The sequence below is a fragment of the Pipra filicauda genome, unplaced genomic scaffold (genome assembly GCF_003945595.2).
Source record: "Pipra filicauda isolate LSUMZ 115617 unplaced genomic scaffold, ASM394559v2 scaffold56_size3634133_pilon, whole genome shotgun sequence".
In the NCBI taxonomy this organism is placed as follows: Eukaryota; Metazoa; Chordata; class Aves; order Passeriformes; family Pipridae; genus Pipra; species Pipra filicauda.
Window position 1 is genome coordinate 1,177,820 of NW_024104720.1, and position 23,394 is coordinate 1,201,213.

General features: G+C 36.6%; 1 protein-coding gene across 1 annotated transcript in view; it reads right to left on the bottom strand.

Annotated features, from left to right (window-relative positions):
* The window catches only part of GABBR2 (gamma-aminobutyric acid type B receptor subunit 2), a 471,821-nt gene that overhangs the window by 121,995 nt on the left and 326,432 nt on the right, over window positions 1-23,394 (bottom strand). The window contains exon 13 of the mRNA XM_027741022.2: window positions 16,010-16,132. Within this exon, the coding sequence (XP_027596823.1) occupies window positions 16,010-16,132 (123 nt within the window). The remainder of the gene's footprint in view (window positions 1-16,009; window positions 16,133-23,394) is intronic.

The window sequence follows — 23,394 nt, forward strand, 5'->3', positions numbered from 1 at the left end:
GTCACCAGCAGGGTGAAGGACGTGATTCTTCTCTTCTACTCAGCCATGGTGAGATTATATTTGGAGTACTGTGACCAAGCCTGGGATCCCTAATGCCATAGTGACAAGGCAAGGACATACTGGATTGAGTCCAGGAATAGAGCATTAAAATGCTCAAGGTATTGGAGCGTCTGACATGAGAAGAGGCTGAGAGCTGGTGTTTTGCCTTAGAGAAGAAGCCTTTAGAGAAACAGCATTTTATGTGCATAAAAATAAAATGGGAGGAACTAAAGAAGAAGAAACCAGACTTTTGTCAGTGGTATTCAATGAAAGAACAAAAAGCACAATTTGAAATGCAGGAAGTGCCAATTAAACATCAGGAAAAAAAGTTTTTGTTTTATGAGGGTGGTTTAACACTATAACATGTTGCCCAGAGAGGTTGTAGAGAGTCCACATTTGGATATATTCAAAACATGACTGGACATGGTCTTGAACAAAGTGACCCTGTTTTGAGCAGGGGCATTGGAATAGAAAATAGCCAGAGATTCCCTCCACTCCTAACGATTCTATAATTCTATATTTCAGTTCTCAACTTCAGTTTCCTTTTCAGAAGTCAGTTTGTATGAATTAAATAAAAACTGGGTAAACACTGGAGATGTCTTCCTCTTTATGACATTAGAAGAACATGTTTTCCCACTTTAGCACTACTATCAAGTGCTCTAAAAATATGATATTGTGACATACTTAGAAAAGAATGCAGGGAACCTGGCATAGAGAATTACTTTCTAAACATTCTTCCATCAAAGTTCAGACGTGCTATCTGCAGTTTGCCAGAACACCTCTCTTTATTCCATGAAAACATTATAAATAACAGAAATAAAATTAAATGCCAAATGTCAAGAGAATTAAAAAATTACAAAGGCATTTTCTCTCTCCATAGCTGATGCATATAACAAGAGGCGTACTTACTCACAAAGGTCTATCTAGCCTAATACATATCTCAAGTTCTACCAAACTATCCCTTCCCTAGTGAGGGATCTGAAAAAGGCCAAGCACACAGAAAAAACTCTCTATAATATTCTGTCACTCAACGATTTCTTCAGAGTGAGGTCATGCCTTCTTATTTAACATCTCAAGACAGCTTTTTCTTTCATTGGTGTGCCCGAAAAAGTTGCTATATTAAATCCTATGTAAACATTTAGGATGGACAACACTTTGCAGAAAAAGTTCTCCATCTGCACTATGTGTTGTCTGTTCTTTGAACCTGCCAGTTCCACTTCATGCTCCTTAGCTCTTGTATTGGAATAGACTATGTGTGATCACTTCTAATCGCATTTGCTAAGCCACTGAAGATTTTATTCTTCCCCGTCCTCATCAATCTCTCTTCTAGACAGAAGCAATCACAGCCTGTTCCTTGGATGGGGGCTCTTCTGCACTTTCAAGGCTCTATGTACCTCTGTATGTTTTCCACCTCCTGAAGGTAAGGAAGTGTGTTGGGACTGTACACAGTAGATGTATAACTCCACTCTGGATTTAAACACTGGCATAATATTGCTTTATATTTTGTTGCCTACTTGTGGTCTTATAATTCCTTACACTTGGTTTGCCTTTTGACTCCTACTGTGCATTAAGATGATATTTTCTTATAACTGTGTGCTATTTTATCAAGATCTAACCGTCACTTGGTATTTATTTACATTCAGTTTCACCTGTCGTTTCATTTTCACCTAAACCAGAAATCTTGCTTGGCATTTCAATTTATGAAATCAGTGTCATAGGGACTTGTGGAAATGACTTGTCAAAGGTGATTATTTTAACAGCTTAAATAACTACTTTGATAATTTATGATATGGATCTCATTTCATATTAATTAAAATTTTATTAATTTATTAAAAAAACCTCCAAACATGGGAAAATATGGAAAGAATATCCAAATTATCACACTGTTGCCCCCACAGTGATCTCTTCCATCTTATTCCAGCTTAATTCCTTTGTAATGCCACTTCTTATAATGTTCTTTGATGGTTTGCCAGCACATGTACATTTCCATCCTCAGTGTTTCTCCATAGTGCTTTAACTGGCTCCTCTTTCTTCTATTTTAATGTATGGAAATAAAGAATATGACAAAACTTTGCTTTAAACTGCTCACAGCATTATTGTAGGATTAGACTCCAAAGAAAGCATTAAAGATGTGTACCTTCAACCTATATAACCAAGGTGAAGAATGCCTCTGCCTTGGCAGCAAGAAATTTTCATTTTGCTTTTACCTGTTGCACAAAGTTATGTGCTAGCTCCATGGCATTACTGCAAACAGAAATTCCATAGTAAATGGAACTTTCAATCATTAGCTCTACCAATTTAGGTCCTAGATGTACTGTTCCACTTTTATTTGCAACAGTCTCACAAAATGAGAGAGGACCGATCAGAGCTGTTAAATTTAAAATCCCTTTTCTGCAGAGAAGTAATCAGCATGCAGAAATAAATAACAGGAGGAATATCCAGCTTTCACCTACCACAATCTGGACAACAAATGGGTTGTTTTAATTATGTTTAGGTCCTCTACCATTGCATAAGAGATTCTTGAAAATTCACATAAGCTAGGAGTTCACCCATTCAAGACTGCCATAAAACAAGAGAGACTCCATGCTCTGTGCCTTTTGGAAAAACATATGAACAGAAAAAATAATTAAAAAAAAATAAATTCTTTAATTGGACATTTGGTCATCTGAATCATCCCTGACCAGATGCCAGAACTGAAATATCATCAAAACATTAAACATATATATGTATCTATTAACACTCATTCATACATATACATGTACATCTATATGCAACATACTGAAATTAAATATTTAGAGAAGCATTTTTTCACAAATATGTGTCTTTTGGAGTATCTAATTCTGAATACATTAGAAGACACTCTTCCACATCAGGACAAATTACACAATATTTCATTTGCTAACAAAAAACCCAGACATAATGATTTTAAACTGTAAGCAGGGTATTTCCATAAAATGAGGATTCTAGCCCTGTAAACTCTAACCTGACATAATAATAGTAATAAAGGAACTATCAACTGCTTTGAAAGATTCTTGGAGCCCTAAAATTCTCAGAAATGCTTACTTGGGTCACAGATGCAAATATCTCAGAGTGAATGCAAACTGTCGAATAAAATGGGAATTCTAAAGAAATAAATACACCAATCACTTAAATCCAAGATGTTATTTGAGATAACTAAGGGTACCTTATAACACAATCATAATAAGGAAGTTATATATTATAGTAGAAATTACATGAGAAATATTAGGATGGCTAATACAGGTTTTCAGAGTACCTAAAATGCAACACTGTTTCTTTAAATGTATGTGAAAAATCAAAACACTGGATCCATGACATGGATCCATTGCTGGATTTAAGGTGAGAAGTAATGGTGACAATAGAATGAAGTCTCAGCATTTTCTGGTGAAAATACTCTCGATTACCACCACCAAAAAAAAGGACAAAGCTGCCTGGCAACTACAGCTGTGGGGAATGGGTCTCTCCCTTTATGAGTCACCCTCATCCACTAGCAACTTGCTCCACCTCTTCCACATAACTTAGTAAGCATTTATATTTGAGTCTTACTACAGCCATTAAATCAGGTCTTACTGGGAAGCCTCAGGTTGACTGTGCAAAAGCATGTCGATACCAACCTGTGTAGCTCATGGTTGATGTGCAATTTGTAACTCTTTCTTTAAAGAAAAAATGAATGATTGGATCTGAGCAGCCTGAGCATCCTTAACAAAAACATAAACCTCGTACCTCTTTTGGAAAATCATCAGATCTGCATCCATTCTTCATTTTTTCTGCTTACTCCTGACCCATGGTCACCTGCAGTTAAGTCATTACCACACTTTAACAGCTGCATAAGAGTGGGTAGCGATCTAAAGCTGAGCTAACCCAAGCTGTCCTTTCACACAGTCAGTTTTATGAATGACCTGAAGATTAGAGTAGTGAAAATGAGCATGAGGTAAGATTTGGTGAGCATGAGGTAAGATTTGGTAAGCATGAGAGTTCATGGACAGAGGCAGGAGAAAGCATTACAGGAGGGTAGAGAAGCATGGAAGGAAGGCATGCACTGCCCGTATTACAGCTGCTGGAGGAATGAGAACAAAGACAGTTAGGAAAGTAGACTTCAGGGTGACTGAAGTCATTAAAAAGCAAGACATCCTCCATTTTACAGCTTTAAAAAATACATATGTCATTGAAGTGTTGTTAATGCATATTGGCCTCATTAACAATGCAGTTAACAGCTATTATGTGCTTCTTCTCTTTTATCCACAGAGAGTATATACAGAAAGACATTTTAAAATAAAAATGTATATGCATAAACACATTCTGCTGGATCTTGATGCTGGAGAAAGCTAATTGAGAAACAATCCTTGCTTTTGTAGGAGTGAGGAGATTTGTGATAATCTGAAATTTTTGTAGAAAAGTTCATTCTCATGTTTGGCAGATCCAAAAAAAAAAAAAAAAAGCTTTTTCTCACGTATGAAATGTCCATTTAAATTTTAGAGTATGCTTATCAGAGAAGAAACAACTTTATCCTCAAAAGCGAAGCAAGCTTTAGTTACATCATATAGGCATATAAAAGCTCTGATTTTACTACCATATGGGAAACGCAAGCAGAGAATGGCCCAAGGCACTTGCAGCAAATATCCTGTTGGCACTAGCACTTTTTTCCTAAATAATTTTCAAAATATATCTATATTTTCACATCCAAATATACTGTATTTGTGTTTTGCAGATGACAAGGTCTAAACAACTGTGACTGCATTCCTTTGCCGGGGTATGACAGAGTCTTCAAGAAATAGAGTACGTTGCTTACAGATGCTGCTCTGTAAGAGAGCCTAGTAACAACGAGGACTCCAGGACAACTAAATACAGAAGTGAAATGACCTGTAGTGCATAGAAGTAAAATGGATGGCTTTGGTCATGGAAACTCTTCTTTAGGCCTCTCCCCACCAGCACAAAGTCTATTTTACTTGGGTTAAGTTTGCAGCACTCCGCCATCTACTTATTGCCTCTGTGTGTGCCCATGCTGTCTAGCTGGTACTCCCTGTCTCCCTGGGTTCCACATCTCCCTGGGTGTGCTAGGATCAGACGTACTCTACCTGGTACTTCCCCTGTAAGTGAAAGTACATCAGTATCTTTTAAGTTTGAGCAGCATTGAAGTGGTTTTAGTGCAAAGCCAATGTGCACCTTTGGGATGATCAAGCACTGCATAAAGATCTTGAGGCTGGTGACTCAATGGCTTGTTTGTCCCAATTGACAACAGGACTAATGGCTGCCATTAATCCATTCCAGCACAATATCTTGGCCAGAACTCAGGACAGTCCAGGTGAACAATATTGACTATTATTGCTTGTAACGTAAGCTGAGGCTTGCCTTCTCCATAAGATTGCTTATGACTGAAAGTTTAAAGAAGTACCAGGATACCCATGTTATATCTTTTCAGTACCAACCTATCTAAACATTTGAAGGAACAAGGGAATATTCTTCCCCCCAAAGAAGTATTAATTACATTAGACAATTTGTTATCCTAAATAGATATTTTAATGCAAGATTCTCTATCTTCAGAGAAGGATTTTATTGATCTCTATTGCAGCCTCAGCATATTCTTGGAGTAATTCATTATGGTTTGTTTCATCCACATCAGTATGTGTTTTCTGACATAAACATTAAAGTCTGTTTTTCTTTATACAGTGGTGATTTGCTTCCAGAAAACAAGAGATATGTTACAATACTAGAAAGGGTTAGACATTGAAAACCCAGGATAGAATGCAAAAAGGAAGATTAATCAGTTCCTAGAGTCTGTTTTCTGGAAGTTTTTTTAAATCAGGTTTTCGTGATTTAAAATTTGGAGAGAGAGTTTTATTGTCTTTTTTGCTTCTGATATTAAGAAAACTCAAATCAGTGACAAAAGAGCAAAAAATGTTCCTGTCTGGATTACAAAGCCTGTAAATCTTGACTCTCAATATACAGTTTAGGTTCTCTGAAAGAAAAAAGAAAACACATGAGGAGATGAGCTTCTAAGCCCTTGTTGATGTGGCACTGTTAGACACCAGACCAGTTATTATTGGGTCAGAACCACCTTGTGGGGAGTGTGTAAGTGTGTGTGTAGGCGGAAAGAATGGGTCGAACCTCACGGAGGTGGGGTGGCGTCGTATCCCTCATGGCAGGCCCTTGGAACCCACATGGGGAATCCCCAGAGTAGCTGTCAGTCACAAGGAGCCTGGGAAAACTGTGACACACCACATCTCCTGCAGCCCCTAAGCCAGGCTCAGATTGGCAGGGGCAGTGAAGGCGCTGTCCCTCATCCTGGCCTGGAACCCCAGAGTGGCTGGTGGGTCAGAGATCCCACCTGGAGGGGTTGGCCACAGGGACCAGAGCAGATAAAACCGTAGGCATATGGTTTGCCTCATGGTACGGCCCTGCCACGTGGACTTGTGAGAGCTGGTCTTCTACAACACTTCTCTCCCTTTTTCTCCTTTTCTCTTCTTGCTCCCTCTGCTACTCTTTCTTTTCTCCTTTCTTGATGCTTAGGGTGGCTTGGAGCTGAAGGGATTGGATCTTAAGTGTTGTGGAATTGGTTAGATTTTGCCTTAAGTGTTGTTGATTTATTGGATCTTAAGTGTTGTGGGTTTATTGGATCTTGACTTCAGTGTTGTGAGTTGGTTGGACTTTGAATTAAGTGTTGTGGATTAATAGTATATGCTGAGTCAGTATTGTGGTAGAACATTTTTGTCTAGCTTGTGTAGTGTCCTTTTGAACTTAGGCCAAGTTCCTTTATTTGCTTCCCTAACTTAATAAAGAAATCCCTTGAGAATAAACTCGTGGCTTATTCTCTTGATGCTATCTCAAGGTATTAAGGAACCCTATATCTATATATTAAAGTAAAACTCCTAGCCAAGCTGGTGACCTGGTAGCTCCTGGGGCTTGGAGTCTTATGGGACCTGCTTTAACAAATGCTGAAATATTCCAAAGCCAGGTATGTTGCTATTTGGTAGTCAGTTTCTAATTGCCAAAAAGTATCAGTGTTGTCCTATACCAACTTTGTAGTTGTTTGCAGCCTTTTAAGGGTGCATAAAATCAGTATTAACTTTGGATCTGGCTTTAGGTTTCAGAGAAATAAACCTGAATGATTGTATCCTATGTATGTGACGTTTAAAGTCAGGAATAGCCACCAAGCCTATGTCCTAGTTACCTGGACTAGGACCAGTTTATCACTATGTGGGTATAACTAAAACTATGTATTCTACACCCTCATCAAAAGAGGTAAATAATTGCTTTAGTCTGTGTTTATGTGTTGCCTTCCTGGTGTTAGATTCTGGCATCTGATTTCCTTTCATCCAATAGACTAATTTCACTTAGAACTAGGGATTATACCTGGAATTCCCAAAGGAAAAACAATAATCTGAGTTTCCAAATGCAGTTGAAAGGATGGGTTCTGTTGGGTACCTCTGGTAGCAGAGTCCTCAGAACTGGAGGAGCTACAGCAAAGAGTTCACAGAGCAGCAGTGACATGCCAGAAGTGTGACTACATAACTGTAGCACAAGTAACAATAATTGTATTTTAAAACTGCTCCACTATCATGCTTCCATATTCCAGAATAATTCTTCCACTCTAAGAACCATAATTCCATACTAAAATCGGTGTTGCTCAACAGCACAAGCATGAAAATATGCAGACAAAAATACTGAAGCTAATTGAGTCTAAAAATGTGTGAGGAAAGTAACTGAGTGGGCCCTATGATGACAAATATAATTTGATTTCAGTAACTGTAATGCCATTTTCACCTAAAAACAGTGAAACTGCTTATATATTTTCTCAGAGTCATAATTAATTCGTGGAATTGATCTGGGAATTGCTTTGACAGTAAAGTCCAAAATTTTGTTGAGTGGTGTGCAACAGTGAAAAATAATACACTAAATATAAAGAAGAGGATGAATAATAGATAAAACACATTACATAGATCTTCTAAAATATGTAATATTAGTCATCCTAACTAAAAAGGATGCTTTATAGTTTCTATGTCATCGGAAAAAGAGCTTAATAAGATTGGGGCTGCCTACCGAAGAGAAAAGAGGAAAATAATGTTGCAAACACACAGATACATAGTAATAACTGGTATTGCAAAAGGAGACATGGAAGATTCAATTCTCTTTTTTTCCCTAAAAGAAAAATAATGTACGTTCAGTGAGATTGAAAAACGACACTTCCAAAAGTGAAAAAAGAACTTCTTCACACATTGCCTAGTTAGCAATTACACTGAACTGTGCAATGTTAGCAAGAGTCAAAACCCCCTGACATTTATGGGAATAACAAAAGTGTTCAACTAGTGAGGGAATAAAAGAGTTATGAGATATACTCAACCGTACACTTCAAGTCACTACTCATTATGAATTATGGCCGACATTTCAAGTGTGACTGGTAAACTCTCAAATGTGCAGTACACACTTCTATCATCCACTTCTGAAGGTATTTGGGCCAGTCATTGTTTTAAACAACCTGTTGGACAAGAGGAATTACAAGCCTTGTCCATGATAGTGGTTCCTACATTCCTGATGTTGGAAAGTAGTGCTTTTTTGGGAAGTGAATAATGGAGGCAAACCTAAAATTGGATTTGCATACTGAAGAGGAATAAATACCAGCAAGCCTCATCTTATTAAGTAGCTGAAGCAGCAGCCATTGTCCTGCCATTTTGTAACTGGCCCTGCCCCATTTATTTTTTTTTCCCAATTTGATACGTGTTTCCATGGGAACAGAAGCAGGACTAGCCACCAGCTGAGTCAATCTCAGCTGCTGGCTCCCAGTTCTCACGTTTTGTTCTGTTTCCTTGGAAACTGATGTCAAATGAGAAAGAGAAGTAAACCAGTTTTTACTCTTTAATAGTTACTCTTTCTTTGGACCTGCTCTACATCCTCTGGGCTGGTGGAAGGTTTAGAGCTGACTTTAATGGCCATTCATTTTCCTCTCCTTTGGAATGTCTGCCAGCCACCGGTGGGTCCCAGCAGATGCAAGTAAGAGTTCTCAGTTTCAGTTACTGCTGGCAGCCGCCTGCTGTGAACTACAATGGCAAGATTTTAAAGCAGGCTACAGATTTCAGGAGACATTTGGCTCCTACAGTCTGTAATATTTCAGATTGGAAGGAAAGAAATTAAATTTATTTAAAAAATAGTAGGGGAAACAGATGGGCATAATGATATTTAGAGAACAAATTGACTAACAAGCTCTGACCTGCATTAGTCTGAACACCCCCAGAAACTACTTCAGCCAATTAAATTCTTCATTTCATATTACACATTTGACAAAGTTCTCTCTAATCCAGCTGTTAGCTGACTGAATAGCCCAACAGCACATTGTAAACAACACCCCATAAACACATCTGTTTCTGCATACACACATATGCAGAAAGAGAAAAGAACATGATATGATTGTTTCAAAATGGCAAAGAATCTACATAATTTTATTTGAGTACATGAATTTGAAACAGACATCTTTATCAATTCCATACCTATGTTACTCCCACATTTTTATCATGTGTATACAAACACACACATGCACACCCTGCACTCTCTATATAATTTTGGACCAGGGTATTTTCCAGTTCCTACAGCAGCAGTGTCATTAATGACGATGAATACTGAGGAGAAAAATCTACATTTGTGCAGGTTGAATCCAAATTTTCATATAACTTTCATTTAAAAATGTAGAGACAAGTCAATTTTACAAGACAATAGTCTGTCCAAAGGAAAAGTTTTATATTTGATGGCCTCTCCTCTTAGTTAACTAGTCCATCAAGGTATAGAAGCATGCTTACCTTGGACATGCTTTTACCCTTCCTTTTCTATCACACCTAGTGCATGCATTCCTTGCTGAGTATTCTTTACATCACATCTCAGTTATGAGAGAGAAACCTTTAGGTTTGCTTCTGCAGCTGCAATAAGGAAAGAGAATTCCACTTTATGTTGAGCTTTGCAAGATCTGTCCAGAATTCTTCACAATCAGCCCTCATTTTTATTTTCTGAAATAATTTACTATAACCACTAAAACATTGTCATCTTGTCATTCACCTTCTCTTCCACTGAACAACACAGGTACCAGCACAAAGACTGGAACTTGCCCTGAAGTACTCTACTGGCTACATCTGTCCATACTAGAAAAGGAACTGTTATTTATTTCTTAATTCTGTTTCCTTATTCTAAAGAACTTAATACCCATTTCAGGGCTTCTCTCTTATTCCGTGGTTATTTTGTATCCACGAGAGCCTTTGATGAAAGAAATTGATGAGTCCTTTCTGGAGACCTAGCAGGCTGTGTCAGCTTCTATTCACATGTTTGCTGGCTTCTTCAAAGGACTTCAATAAGTTTTAATGACTTGTTCCTTCACAAGTGCCATGTCAACTCCTCCTCAATGTAGCATATCAATTACTAATTCTACTCCTGATTATAATTTTTATAAGGTGGCCTACTACAGACTTTAATTTACAAGTCTGAGGTTTCCATTCTGTCTTGAAAACATGGCAAGACATTTGCAACATTTTGCTCAGATATCAAAGTAGTTCTGAGCTAATGATTACATACTGTTGTCGGTAGTTTGACTGTTACTCTTTTGAATTACTTTAGAAAGCCTGGGAGAATATAATATTTTTACAGTGATTTATTTCTGATCAGTTTCTCTATTCCTACCAGAAACTCCAGTTACTCCTCAGTGGGTTCATCAGAAGGGTTCTAGCACAGCAATCTCCACAAACTCTTCCACTAAGAATTTTTCTGAATGAAGCAAATCAATCATTTAATCATTCTACACGGTCTTGTTTTCTGCAGGTAATGCTCTTCTATTCTGATCAAATATTGTTCCAAAGGTTCCCTGGCAAACTTCCCGCTATCTGTATTTACAGAAAGATTTATTATTAGTTTTTCATTCATTGCAAGATTTTTTTTTAGACTGCTTTATTGTCTTCTACATTTAACTTAGTAGACTTTATGATCTTGTCTGTTTTCCTCATTTGGATACAACTTTAATTTTTTTGAAGGATGTCTTCCTGCTGCTTTGTCATGCTGAGTCTCTTCTTTTTCAAGTCTTACTCAATGTGTGGCATGCATTTACTCTGTGTCTCAAATCTGGTATTCTTACTAATCTCTAGATCACCCACAAAGATTTAACTCTCTACAGTGTCCTCTTTAGTCTCTCCTCAGTTTAGTGTTGTTCCCTTTTCTGAAGCCTGAGTATCTGTCTACTGCTCTTTTTCGGCTGTTGCTTCTTCAAACTATGAAAACTAAGAACAATATATTTGGAAATATATTGGAGAAAACTCCTTCAGATATCTAGACATTGGAACAGATTCTGTATGCTATTCAGAATGAAATGAAGGGTTAATTCTCTGTAGGTTCTCTAATCTGTTGAATTACAAAGCAGTTACCAAATGAGTTAGTCTGAGCAGCACATTCATCTAGTTCACATATGCATTTTTTTGCTTTCTGTGATGTTTATGACTCCCTCAACTTATCAGTCAAAGCTAGCCTTCTGGCTTGTTGGTTAGTAATATGTATCCAACAGCATAGTTATACACTTGGAATGCACAAAAATTATTAATATGGTAATTTGAATTGATTTTTCGTTAACATACTGCACTACTCTGACACTGGCATGGCATACTCAATTTTTCCTGCATATTGGCATTTTTGTTATTGCAATATCCTCATATAAGGTTGGGTATTCTTAGTCTCCTCACTTTGCATCTATATCAATGCTAGAAGCCCAAATAGGTTGGGTTTCATTGATCTCTCTTTCTCTTCTGTGTCTTCTAAAATGGCACTTTTTCTCCATTTCACATTTATTACCATCCCAGGACAATTCAGTGTGAAACATTAAATACTAGTATTCCAGATATCAGAATAAAGTTAACTTTTAAGTATTGATATTGTTGTCATAAGAATGTATAAGAGACAACATCACAGAGATAACTACATAACTGGTACTAAGATATCAAGGAATGGAAAGGCTGCTGCACTGGACTAACAGGTTTTAAAATTCTACAAGAAATATTGTAGAATCCAGTGTGCAAGGTACTGTTTTTATTGAATCTAACACTAATGAAGATCGTTTTACCTTGGGAATTATAAAATCTAGTCCATCTCCCCTAGTATACAAGTTATTATTTATTAAACACTATCATTGTCTATCTTCCCTGGCCACAGAGGTTCAGTCTGTTGTGTTGTGAGAAGATAAGCTTTCAAGCTAAACTATAAAGTAAAAGAGTTATTACACTATTGCATTATGAGCAAGAGGTGAGTGTGACTGTATGTCTACACACAGACCCTTTGAACTGTACTAAGTACCTAAATGAATTATGCTATGGTTATTGCACAGACTCCACTTTGTAAAGGATTTTGCTATTTCAGACTGTATCTTCTCAAATCTGTCAGATTTGACTGAAACAGGAAAAGTTTGTTAGGCAGTAGGAAAAAACCACACAGAGCCCCTTGTACATAAACGCGGCCTTCTTAAGAAACCAGGACAAAATCCAGATGGTTGGGAAAAGATGGTAAAGCCTTTCTACTGGGGCAAAGCTCTTGCACAGTTACATACACAGAAGTACCATAATTCCTCATGGCCTGTTGAGCTGAAGAACCCAGACAGCAAGACAGAGAGGAAGGATACGCTCCAGTTCATACAACTGGGAGACACTTAGTCTGGCAGAAACCTAGCTGAGATCTGATCATAACCACAGAGCATTTTGACAATGAAAAAAAAGGTGACTTATGATGAAAAAAGCAAATTCCTAGTTCAGCCTAGGAAGAATCTAGTGAGAAAAAAAGCGATTGGTCTCTCCACTGGTCTGAAAAATTAGCAAAAGGAAAAATGTTACAGCCAGTGCAACTAGCAAAACAGATGAATAGGGGTAATATTATGGATTAATTCCTATTTTTTGCACTGCTGCTTGAAGTTGAGAAGCATTTTTTGTCAGTAAACTTTTGTGTTATGTGAAAATCAAGCCTACAGTACTCTATGAAATGTACATAGGGGCAACCTTACAGTTCTTCTGCAGGAGATCAACATATAGTTCTGGAAATTTTAAAGTTGTGCCTGCCTTGATCTTTAACCTGTTTGCTTTTATCCAGCAATTTTATTATCCATATATCATATACCATAAACCACTCACCCTACTGATGACCGGAGGATCTGGATGCTTTATGGTTCAGTCATTAAAACTTTAAAATGGTGTCTTATAGCAGCCACAGATGTGCTTTTCATAAAGAACCCATACATCTGGGGTCAGGATGCCAGAGACAAGTCTGAAAACTGACAGACCCAACATCCCATGTGACTTTTGTCTTCTGTAAGGGCCAGAAAATCTCCACAAAAGCCTTCACTTCCCTTTGTATTTTTAGATTTAGACTGCCTATCCTCAGCTTTTAGGCATGGATTGCTTGGACTTTGCAAACTACTCCAGAAAAGGAGCCTGAATTTTTACATTCTGGATTTAAGAAATTTTTAAGAGTTCTTGATAATTTACTGCTGTTAATTCATTGAAACAAACTATTTTGTGAATAATGGCAAACAGCAAAGGACACTGCCAGTTTTTAGGCTTCTTTTCTTGGTTACTTTGATTGACGTGTTTACGAAGACACAACTAAGAGAGGATCACCTGATAGTAACCAAATGCAGAACTATCATGTAGGAAGCCAGTGAGTATTCATAAACAGCACTCAAATGGTTCATTAGCTAGAATGACTGATTGCATTCATAACCTTGGAGCCTACAGTTAGCTTAGTCTTCATCACTTGGATTAGCTTTAACTGAGGGAAGTAATCCCTTTGAAATTATTTCATAGAAGCAAGTGGGACAAGGAATATACGTTACACAATATTCCTGAAATAAAACAGAAACTTGCCTCCAGCAGTGTTTACTATGTGGTAAGTACTTTTCAAACACAGAAAAGATAATACCTGCTCAGTCCAGCTCAACTAAATAATTGACCATTGCACTTAAAATTTATTTATATGATATGATATTAATTATATTATAGCATAATAATAATAGGGGCAAAAAATTAGTTATTTGCCTCTACTAAGGAGTTTTTTAGACCTGAAGAGGTGTGCATCAGGAAAGCAAATTGCAGTTCACCTCATGGCTTATATAATAAACATATTTTATGCACATACAATATTTTAATGACTTGCTTGCATAATACTTTTATTTTCTTCCCACCCCAAATCCACCAGCTTAAAAAACATTCTGCAAAACTTATAGTAATAGCTAAGAGCTTTAACAGTACGTTCAAGTCAATTCTACGCTGAGTGCTCAAAATATTAAACAGTCTCATGTGTGCATTCCCTGAACGTGACTTTGCATGGGATTACATAGTTCCCAGAGAATTTCAGTTCTGTTAAAAAGTTCAGGTAACTGGTGTGCAGCCCCATGGTCTAGTCAGCCCCAAACGCGGAACAATTACACTAAGTTTTTAGTATTATACGTTACATGATAAAAGAACACTGAAAAGTTCATATGGAAATTGCAATAATTTAAAACTGCAGTAAACATTATTTCTCAAATATATGGCATTTTATGGTTTGATAACTTCACAGTAATTGCTGCTGTCTATGGACATTTCACTTAAGTGATTCTGGTAAGACTAGATATCAGGATTTTTAGTTATACTAAAGTAAAAAGTAAAATTCCTTCTAAATGAGCATTATTTCAGCTGGATTTCATGACTTTTTTCATGTTTTGTTTTAGATGAGCAGAGAAACTGTTAATACTGACAATTGAAATATCAGTTCCGATACAGTTGGAACAAAATGATGTAAACAAGGCTCTGAACAAGCTACTATGGCTTTAAGCTGTACACACATAGAGCAGCAACATCTCCACAAGACAAATTTCAATTACATTTTCCATTTTTTATTGAAAACCATATTAATTAAGAAGTCTTTAAAAAAAAAGTTCAAACTTTATGGAATGACTGACATATCTTTTCAGACTCTAAAATGATTTCTTGAAAGGCAACCCTTGCAGTTCAGGAGGCATTGTTCTAAGTTATTTTCTACAAATTACATTCAAATAAAAATTAAAATCTTCTCCTAATAAAATTCCAGAGCTACCCTGCAAAGTAAGAACAAAGTAAAAGCAATGGAGTAAAATAGCATATCTTTTCTTGTGCATGTTAACATCAGAAATCTCCCATTCTTTTTCTTACTGATTGCCAAATATTGGAGAATAACATCTCTAGACTGCCCTCATATGATCTAGTTTTCAGATATCACCAGTTTCCACGTTGGAAGCAATAAACCCTCAAAAACTGCTTATCTACATACAGATAGTTTTTATTTTTTTCTGGTTGTGCATTGCTGCTGTCCTGTTTCTTACTGTCAGTTTGTCCAGAAAGCTCTACTTCAGCTCCCCTTCTAGAAACCAACCAGAATGCTGGAAAATATGTACAGTTAGCACCTCCTCCCTATTACTTCCTCCCTATCCAAATCGCAATTGTGACCTTTCTGAGAATGACATTAAAATACGAACAATCAGTATGGATGTATGAATATAAAATTACTAAAAATAAATATAGCAGTAGGTAACATAATTCCTGACCACCTCCACAAAGAATGCAGTCTAAGCAGTGACCTCTCCTGCACTTATCTTGAATGAGCTGTTACTGAAATCCACTAATGGGTTCTGATAATCTATTATTTATTGCAACAAACTCTAAGAGAGAGTCTTAGCAGAGGACTCTCCTGTATTTACAACCCTTTCAAATAAAATCTCTCACAAGTGACAGAATTGTGGCACCTTCAACTACAGATAAAATTTCTTCTGGTTGCAGTTATTTCATTTCTATTTGGTTTAAAAAACAGAACCCTTCCTCCCCCAAAATACACAGTTTGATTTGCTTTCATATAACCTACTGCATTTGTAGCTTGGTCTTATAGAAAGCTGTAGATATTGATATGCAACCACAAGTATTATTTGGGCTTGAGGACATACCTCCATGTTATATTTTTCCACTGTCCTCCTCAAAGGATCCACAACCTGCCAGCAAATCAGGATGCAAAGATCAATCAGTAGCATCCCTCCAACTATCACGAGTAGCTTCTGGTCTTTAATGATCTGGAGAGACAAAAAAAAAAAAAAAAAAAAAAAAAAAAAAAAGAAAAAAGAAGCAGGGAGATTCCCATGAGCCATAGATAGATCCCTGTACAACTTTTTTCCTATACAGGGAGAAAAATACAGGTTGCTAATAATAAAGGTTTTTAACAATGAACAAAGAAAAGTTTCAGAAATATGGAAAGTTGAAAACAAGAATACATAAATTATTTTATTTCATTTCATCATTATTAGAAGTATCTAAAGTGCTTTCCAATTTCTAAAAAGAAATTTGGAGGACTCTTAAATATTAATATTGAAGTCCAGGTTTATTATTAACTCCTGGAAAAAGAAAAAAAAAATTAGGGTGCTACTATTGTGTCTATGTATGCAAATGTGGAAAAGTGTTCATCTCACCTCTCAGAGTAGCAGGAGTTGAGATAGTTTTCACTAAGATTTACAGTGCTCACTTCTTCATAACCTTCTTGGATGTGGAAAACACGCTCAAAAGGTATCAAAAGATAAGTTTATTTTGGAGTTTTTGTGTGTCTATGTGTTTAACATTTGCCTTTGTTACCCAAGGAGTAGAAAGGAATGATGTATTTTTTCTATATAACAAAGGTCAGAGGCCTTAATGCACATCCCGTGTAAGACATGCTTTTAATTCTGCAAGGATTTTAAGTTCAAAAAAGAAAGACAAGAGTTGCTGATAAAAATAACAAGCCAAACCACATATTACAATCTTGTATAGCTTTATGCAATTCCTATGTTATATGCATAGCAACACAAAAAATATACTGCAAAGACATTATTTTAGTTGCCAAGTTGTAAACATGTTGAAATGTCAGGCTTAAATTAACTTTATGTTGGTGCTCTTGAACCTATGTTCATGGTTTTTAAATTAATATATACCTCTATTACTAATGAACACTCATACAACAGTCAAAAGATGTTGCCAAGTTGCTTTAACGTGGACAAAGCCACATATTTTTTTCCCAAATTTTGTTTCTCAGAAATAGTTGGCTTAATCAAAATGAAATATTCAAAAATATTGAGACTGAGAAGCTTAATAAAGTTGTGATTATTTCAGTTCAATTTAATGAAATCGTTAGGATTTTGAAAATGCATTATGAAGTATTAGTGTCAGCTAATACTGGCAAGGTTACTATTTCTGCCTAGAAAAAACTGTATTTGCATTGAATTCTTATCAAGTTTAAGGAAATTATTAAAAAGGAATAAAATTTTAAATATTGTAAGAAGAAATTTAGAAAGTTTGGTTTTCATATTGTTTGCTGTGATACATTCTTTATTTTGAAAGATGCTTCTGCAACATTGTGCACTGCTTTTTGTTAATCTGCTGGTTTATTTTACAGATAATTTGGAGTAGACTAAGATAGCAATCAGAATGAGTTAAAGGACTCAATACATTATTTTCATTTCCCGAGATAAGTTATTTAAATCCATGTAGCCACCATCATTATAAAGGACTGGAAAATTATGCTTTCCACATGTTTGCAGCAGTAATGAAGCAGTACATCCATTTCATCAGAGATAGCACAGGCATGCCTGGAGAGGGCAGATGAAGAGGAAGGCTGCAACTTTCATGGTGGTACATCTTGCTGCTGGATGGCTTGGCAAGGAGAACTTTGCAAGGAAAAGGTGCCTTGGTGGGATGTGTAAGGGGAGAAAGACTGTTGAAATGTGTTTCCTTATTAAGCTAAAATGAAAGCAGATATTAAGCAAAGATTCTCAGACACAGCTTGGTCCCTTGTCTTCTTTGGGAAAACAGAACTATTGCCTAATTTTTTAGTTGCTTACCAAGAGACAATCAAAGCTGAAAAGGGTCAAGTTATCAGCTGTAAAAAAAAGCCCATGCATTTTTTAATCTCCCTTACAATGCCTCTAAACAGGTCTTGAGTGAAACAAACCTAATGCTGCTCCTAGTATGAATGGAGATATGGAAGAGAAAAACCATGGGGAGTCAAGTTCAAAGAGATTTTGGATTTAGATGACATGTAGACACCTCAACTCAAATTTCTTTTCCTCCCTCTTAAATGGCTAGGGAAATTATTGTATTGGCATACTTTTGTTGGCCTTTCTTTTTAACTGATGGGGTTTATTATACTGAAGTTGGCTAGCCTTTCTCAAGTAGCCAGTGGGCAAGGACAGAAGCCTTTAAAGGACAATTCATCCCACCTATCTGGGGCACAATTTAGGATCAGAAAAATTACTATTCTGAAACATGTCCCTCCCTTCTTCCCTCCCCACACCCTAAGAGGATGTGAAGACAATTAACTTCAGCTAAAAATACTTATTTGAGAAAATTAAAGCTATGTGAAAAGCATCTACCAGAAATGTTTCCCTTTGCCCTCCTAAACCCAAAAGGTTCCTTGAAAAAATACCCCAAAACATCTTATCTTTCTAATGAAAATAGTGAGCATTTTAGATGCAGATTTACCAACATCTGACAATACTAATTAAACTGGTACAATGTCAGAAGCAAAAGAATGAAAGGATATTATTAAAAGCAGTAATACTCATAATCCATTCATAGGATCAAAATAAATCACTTCATGATCACATTGCTAACCACTCCTCCTTGCTCTTGGATGTCTTTCTTTCATTCATACCTGACCTTGCACTACTGTCAGTATTTTAGTTCACATGTAAGTTTGGTAACCTTTTTTTGGACAGGTAGTTATTAGAATAAATAAAAGTAGAGATATAACAAACAGTGGAGCTCTGCCTTGGATACCTCTTGGAGCTATTTTTCCCTACATTATGCTGTTAATGGACCTTTTCTGGACAGAAGGGGAGAGTTATTTAAGAGCAGCTGTCACTGGCAGTGGGTATTATTCGTCCTTTACTTCTGCCAGACAGCCAGGAGGAAGGCAAGCAAAAGAGAGCCCATAAGACAACCAGAGAAAGTGACCTACACTACTGTAATGAGCTCTGTAAAACACGGGGGTACTGATGCTGTGTGCAGGGTGAGCAGGCTGAATGCAGTGTGCCTGGGGCTGCCTCACACGCTCAGCACAGTGCTGGTCTATCCCTGGCAAAACCATTGCTGGAATGGTTTTTTTTCTGCTGAAGCAGAACTCTCCAACAAAATGCTAGCTTTCAGAACAAGACACTGAACTTCAATTATTTTTCATTTCTGTCAATGATTAGTAGCTTGTCCTAACATAAATTTGCTCTGAGAAATGCTGCTGGTATATCACTAGCAGCATTTCTAAAAGGCTTGCTACTCTCCTCCTTCCACCCGCAGGAAGCCCAGCTTTCCCTCTCCCCAGCCATCACTCCCACCCACCAGCACTCCTTAAGTTCAGTACATTCACTCCTTGGGAAACACCAGATGCACTGAAGGAGTCTTGACTCAGATATTGTGAATCCAACAAATCATCTGTTTGACAAAAGAAAGTCACAAGCAACTGAGGCTCCTCACAATCAAATATATCATTCTTCTTTAAGAAGAAAGCTCTTATTTTTTCCCTTTTCATTTTCCTTCTAGCACACAGTAAATCAGCTTTTGGAGAAAAGAACAGTAGCTAATAAAATCCGTTTTTGCAAGTGCTTCTGAATCCTTCCTGAGGCCAAGCTCTCACACAGCAGCATCTGTGAGTCATATTTTCTACCATCTGTGATTGGATAGGTGAATCTGTCTCATCCTGGCAGATCTGCCCACTGTTATAAATGCCATTGCTACCAGTCTGGACTATATATCTGGAAACGATGTCCTCAAAACAAATTCACTCAGTAGAGAAACTGGTAAGCCATTCTTTTCTCAGCAACATTGTTGCATGAGCAAATAAAAATTATTCTGAAAACTTGTGACTATGGAGATAGATCAAAATCTTTACCTTCCATAGACCTTGCAGTCAGATCAAAGGAGACATAAAATCTCTCTAAATCTCTCTGGGATAAAGTTTCTGCTCATGGAAACTTCAGGGGATTTTCTAGAACTATCACAGGCTACGTGCCACAGTAACTTCAATTGTCCATTTAGTTATTATTTCACAGACTTTTTGTGGGGCTTTTTTTTCCTTTGCTTCCTAAAGCACATCCATTGTGCCCTGAAGGACACTATCGTCAATCAGTTCATGGGATTACTTGGCAATCTGGCAAACAACAGTAATTAAACATTAGGCTCGTTTTTTATAGTTAAGGTTAGGGAAAACTTTTGTTATTTCTTACCTTATTAGAAATCAACTCTGCAAATGCATATGACATAGAACTTAAAGCTGAACTTCATTCTAAACCAAGAAGAAAGAGTCTTGCATATGAAGACTAACCCTTTCCTCCGGGATGCAACATTAGTGATGTACTGAGTTCTACCAATGGCTTCTCAACATCGATTGAAGAATTAATTTACCCTGTCTTTTTTTCAGAGTTAGTTTGTTTGTTCCTGGTAACAGAGTTAGTTTCTTGTTACCAGGAACTTCGCCTGCCTTTGTCAGAAGAAAATATCTTTAGATTTGAAGGAAGGTAAATTATTAGGTAAATCTTTGTGGTTTGGTTGGTTGGTTGGGTTTTTAATTGAATTCATAGAAGCATAGCAAGTCTGGGAGTATTTTTGTATCTATTTATAGGTTTGGATATAAATATATATATATATATTTTCTTTTTCATTTAAAATGTAGGGGTTTTCTGTTTAAGAAGGTGATTCTGATTTCTCTCATGTAGATCAACCATTTCTAGTCTAGCTGACAGAGCTGTCCCTTGCCTTCTGGCACTAGCTGGATAAACACTTAATGGTATTAATTAACTTTTTTTTCAGTTGTCTCTTCCCCAGACTCCGGGGATGGAATCTGTAGAGAAAAAACCTTTTTAAAGGATCCCTCTGTGAAGCTTCCTAGACCTTATTCAATTAAATGAATAGCACTGACAGCAATTATAAAAGCCCTCAGAAATCTGAAACCAAATATTCCTCTCCCTGGTACATAGAGAAATCATGCTGATAAGAGTTCTTCCTCTGAGCTGGAGGGGAAAGGGAAAAAATAATAGAGTTTTGGGGGCAAAAAATTATAAAGTCTTAAAGGCTGGAAAAGGAACCATAAAACCACTCCTGAATTTACCTTCAGGATACTCTCTCCACCGCATAAGCTACTCCTTCCTTTCCCTCAGTATGATTAATAGACACCTTTGGGTTGGTCCCCTACATTAAGTGGGTTGACACAAGTGGGATGGCGCCATGAGGTTGGTGATGCAGAGTCAGTGGTAGGTGGATGAACTTTGCCATATGTGGGTTGGGGGAGATATCTATCTTATAGTTATTAAAGCCATTAATATTTTAGAGAACTGTACTGTAATACATTCTTAATTTCTATTGTGTAATGGAATGAGAAAAAAGGACTATTGAAAACACATTATACATTGTTCCAAATAACTCCACAATGTTTTTTTCAACAGCTATTATGAGTATTTCCTATAATAGATTCTATGATTAGTATTGGGAACACATCACACTGCAATTACACTAGCTTTAGTGAGTGAATGCTAACATTTTAGAAAGCACGCTTTGTAGAAACAAGGTTTTTTGACCAGTAAGTCACTGGGAGTAAAAAGCTAAGTTTTACACTCTTAGAGATATTTTGATTAATTTCATGGAAGATTTGTATATCTATTTATAAAAAACAAACAAAAAAGTTACATTTCTGTTTCCTGTGAGAATCTACTGTGATCCATCTAGTCTAGGAACCTGATGACTTTTTCTGCTTTCCAGGATAGTGGAGTGTGTAGTACTCTTGACAAAAATGGACAATTGGATATCATCAAAAAGCTTGGTTTTGAGAATGAATTAGCTACAGTCATTAGCCTGTTAAAGAACACATTTCTAAAGCACGTTCTCTTTGCTAACTCCTGTTTAGGATAATTGCATCATTGGGCAGACTCATCCTCTCAATAACAGTATTGCGAATGTGGATCTGTTGACTCTATGCCTTGATGCCAGGAGAAGCTATCCAATCAGAGGACACATTTCCTATTTTCCAATTCATATAAAAAAAAGCAGGAACATCCTAGTGGTAATGCTCCCTAGGGGATGTAGAAAATAGAAACTTTACAGATGTTAGAGAAGGAGAGGGATTCAGTGACGGGTTAAAAAAAGTTATAAAAATCCTCATTTTTGAAAACCTGAGCCTTAGTTATGACTACAATGCACTAGAGAATTGGAGAGGTGATTGTTTTACTAATATTGCTAATCCAACCATAATGAACCCACAGAGTGATACAACATGGCTATTTTTCACAAAACTCTTTCGAAAAGACAAAAATAAAAAGCATTTTCGTTTAAAAATGGCACTAAAGAAATCTAACTTGACAAAATCAGAACCAGCCATTTTTGCTGAACTGTGCTTTAGAGAACAGTATTACAAACACCCCTGAATATTGTGTTAACTTCTGTTCACTACCATAAATAAAGCAAGACATTTTGCCTTGAGAGAGCTGCATATGACATCAACACAGCAGGTCAAATTCACCTTCGAGAGAAATGCACCTGTTGATCCCAAAGTCACATTGGCAATAAGGGTGAAGGAATTTCTGCGAGAGCTGTGAATTCTCATGTTTACTGTCAAAAGGAATCCCAATCTTCAGGAAAAAAATGAAAGTGCATAAAGGATTTAAATGTTCTAGAAGAAATGTTCTGATTTTGTTTGTGATAACATTAAAATACCTAGACTTTAATATTTTCCTTAATGAAAAATTCTGTGTGAAAGCATACTACATCATTACCAAATAGTTAGGAACATCAATGCACTTGATTACATTTACAATCCAATTTCAAGCTATTCAGGAAAAAATTGCCTCATACTGTGTAGCGACATGTCTTTATTTCTCTGTCATCCATTAGTCTCATAATACATAGAAATTCTGGTTGTAGTACCATTTATGAGCAGTTACATTTCACACACAGTTTTCATTGTTTTTGTCACTACTGAGTTTGAGCCTTATCAAACTGTACCATGCAGAAATTTACATACATAAATTACTTCAAAAGCAGATTTTTCTCCTAGATGTACAGTTCATTAGCTCAGTTTCTCTCTGTGACAGGAGCTTGAGATTTAGCTCCCTGATCCATATTTATATGAATGTAAATTTTAGAGATATGATTCCTATTGTTCCTTGGTTGACACTTTGGCTGATCAGCTCTTATGAAAACCAGGATGCTTATTTTACATCTAAACACGGATTCTAGGATTACATTGACTATTTTTGAAGCTTTGGACTTAAAATTTATAGTTGTAGCTATTTGAGGGAAAAAATAATTTGCTTTCTACTTATATCGC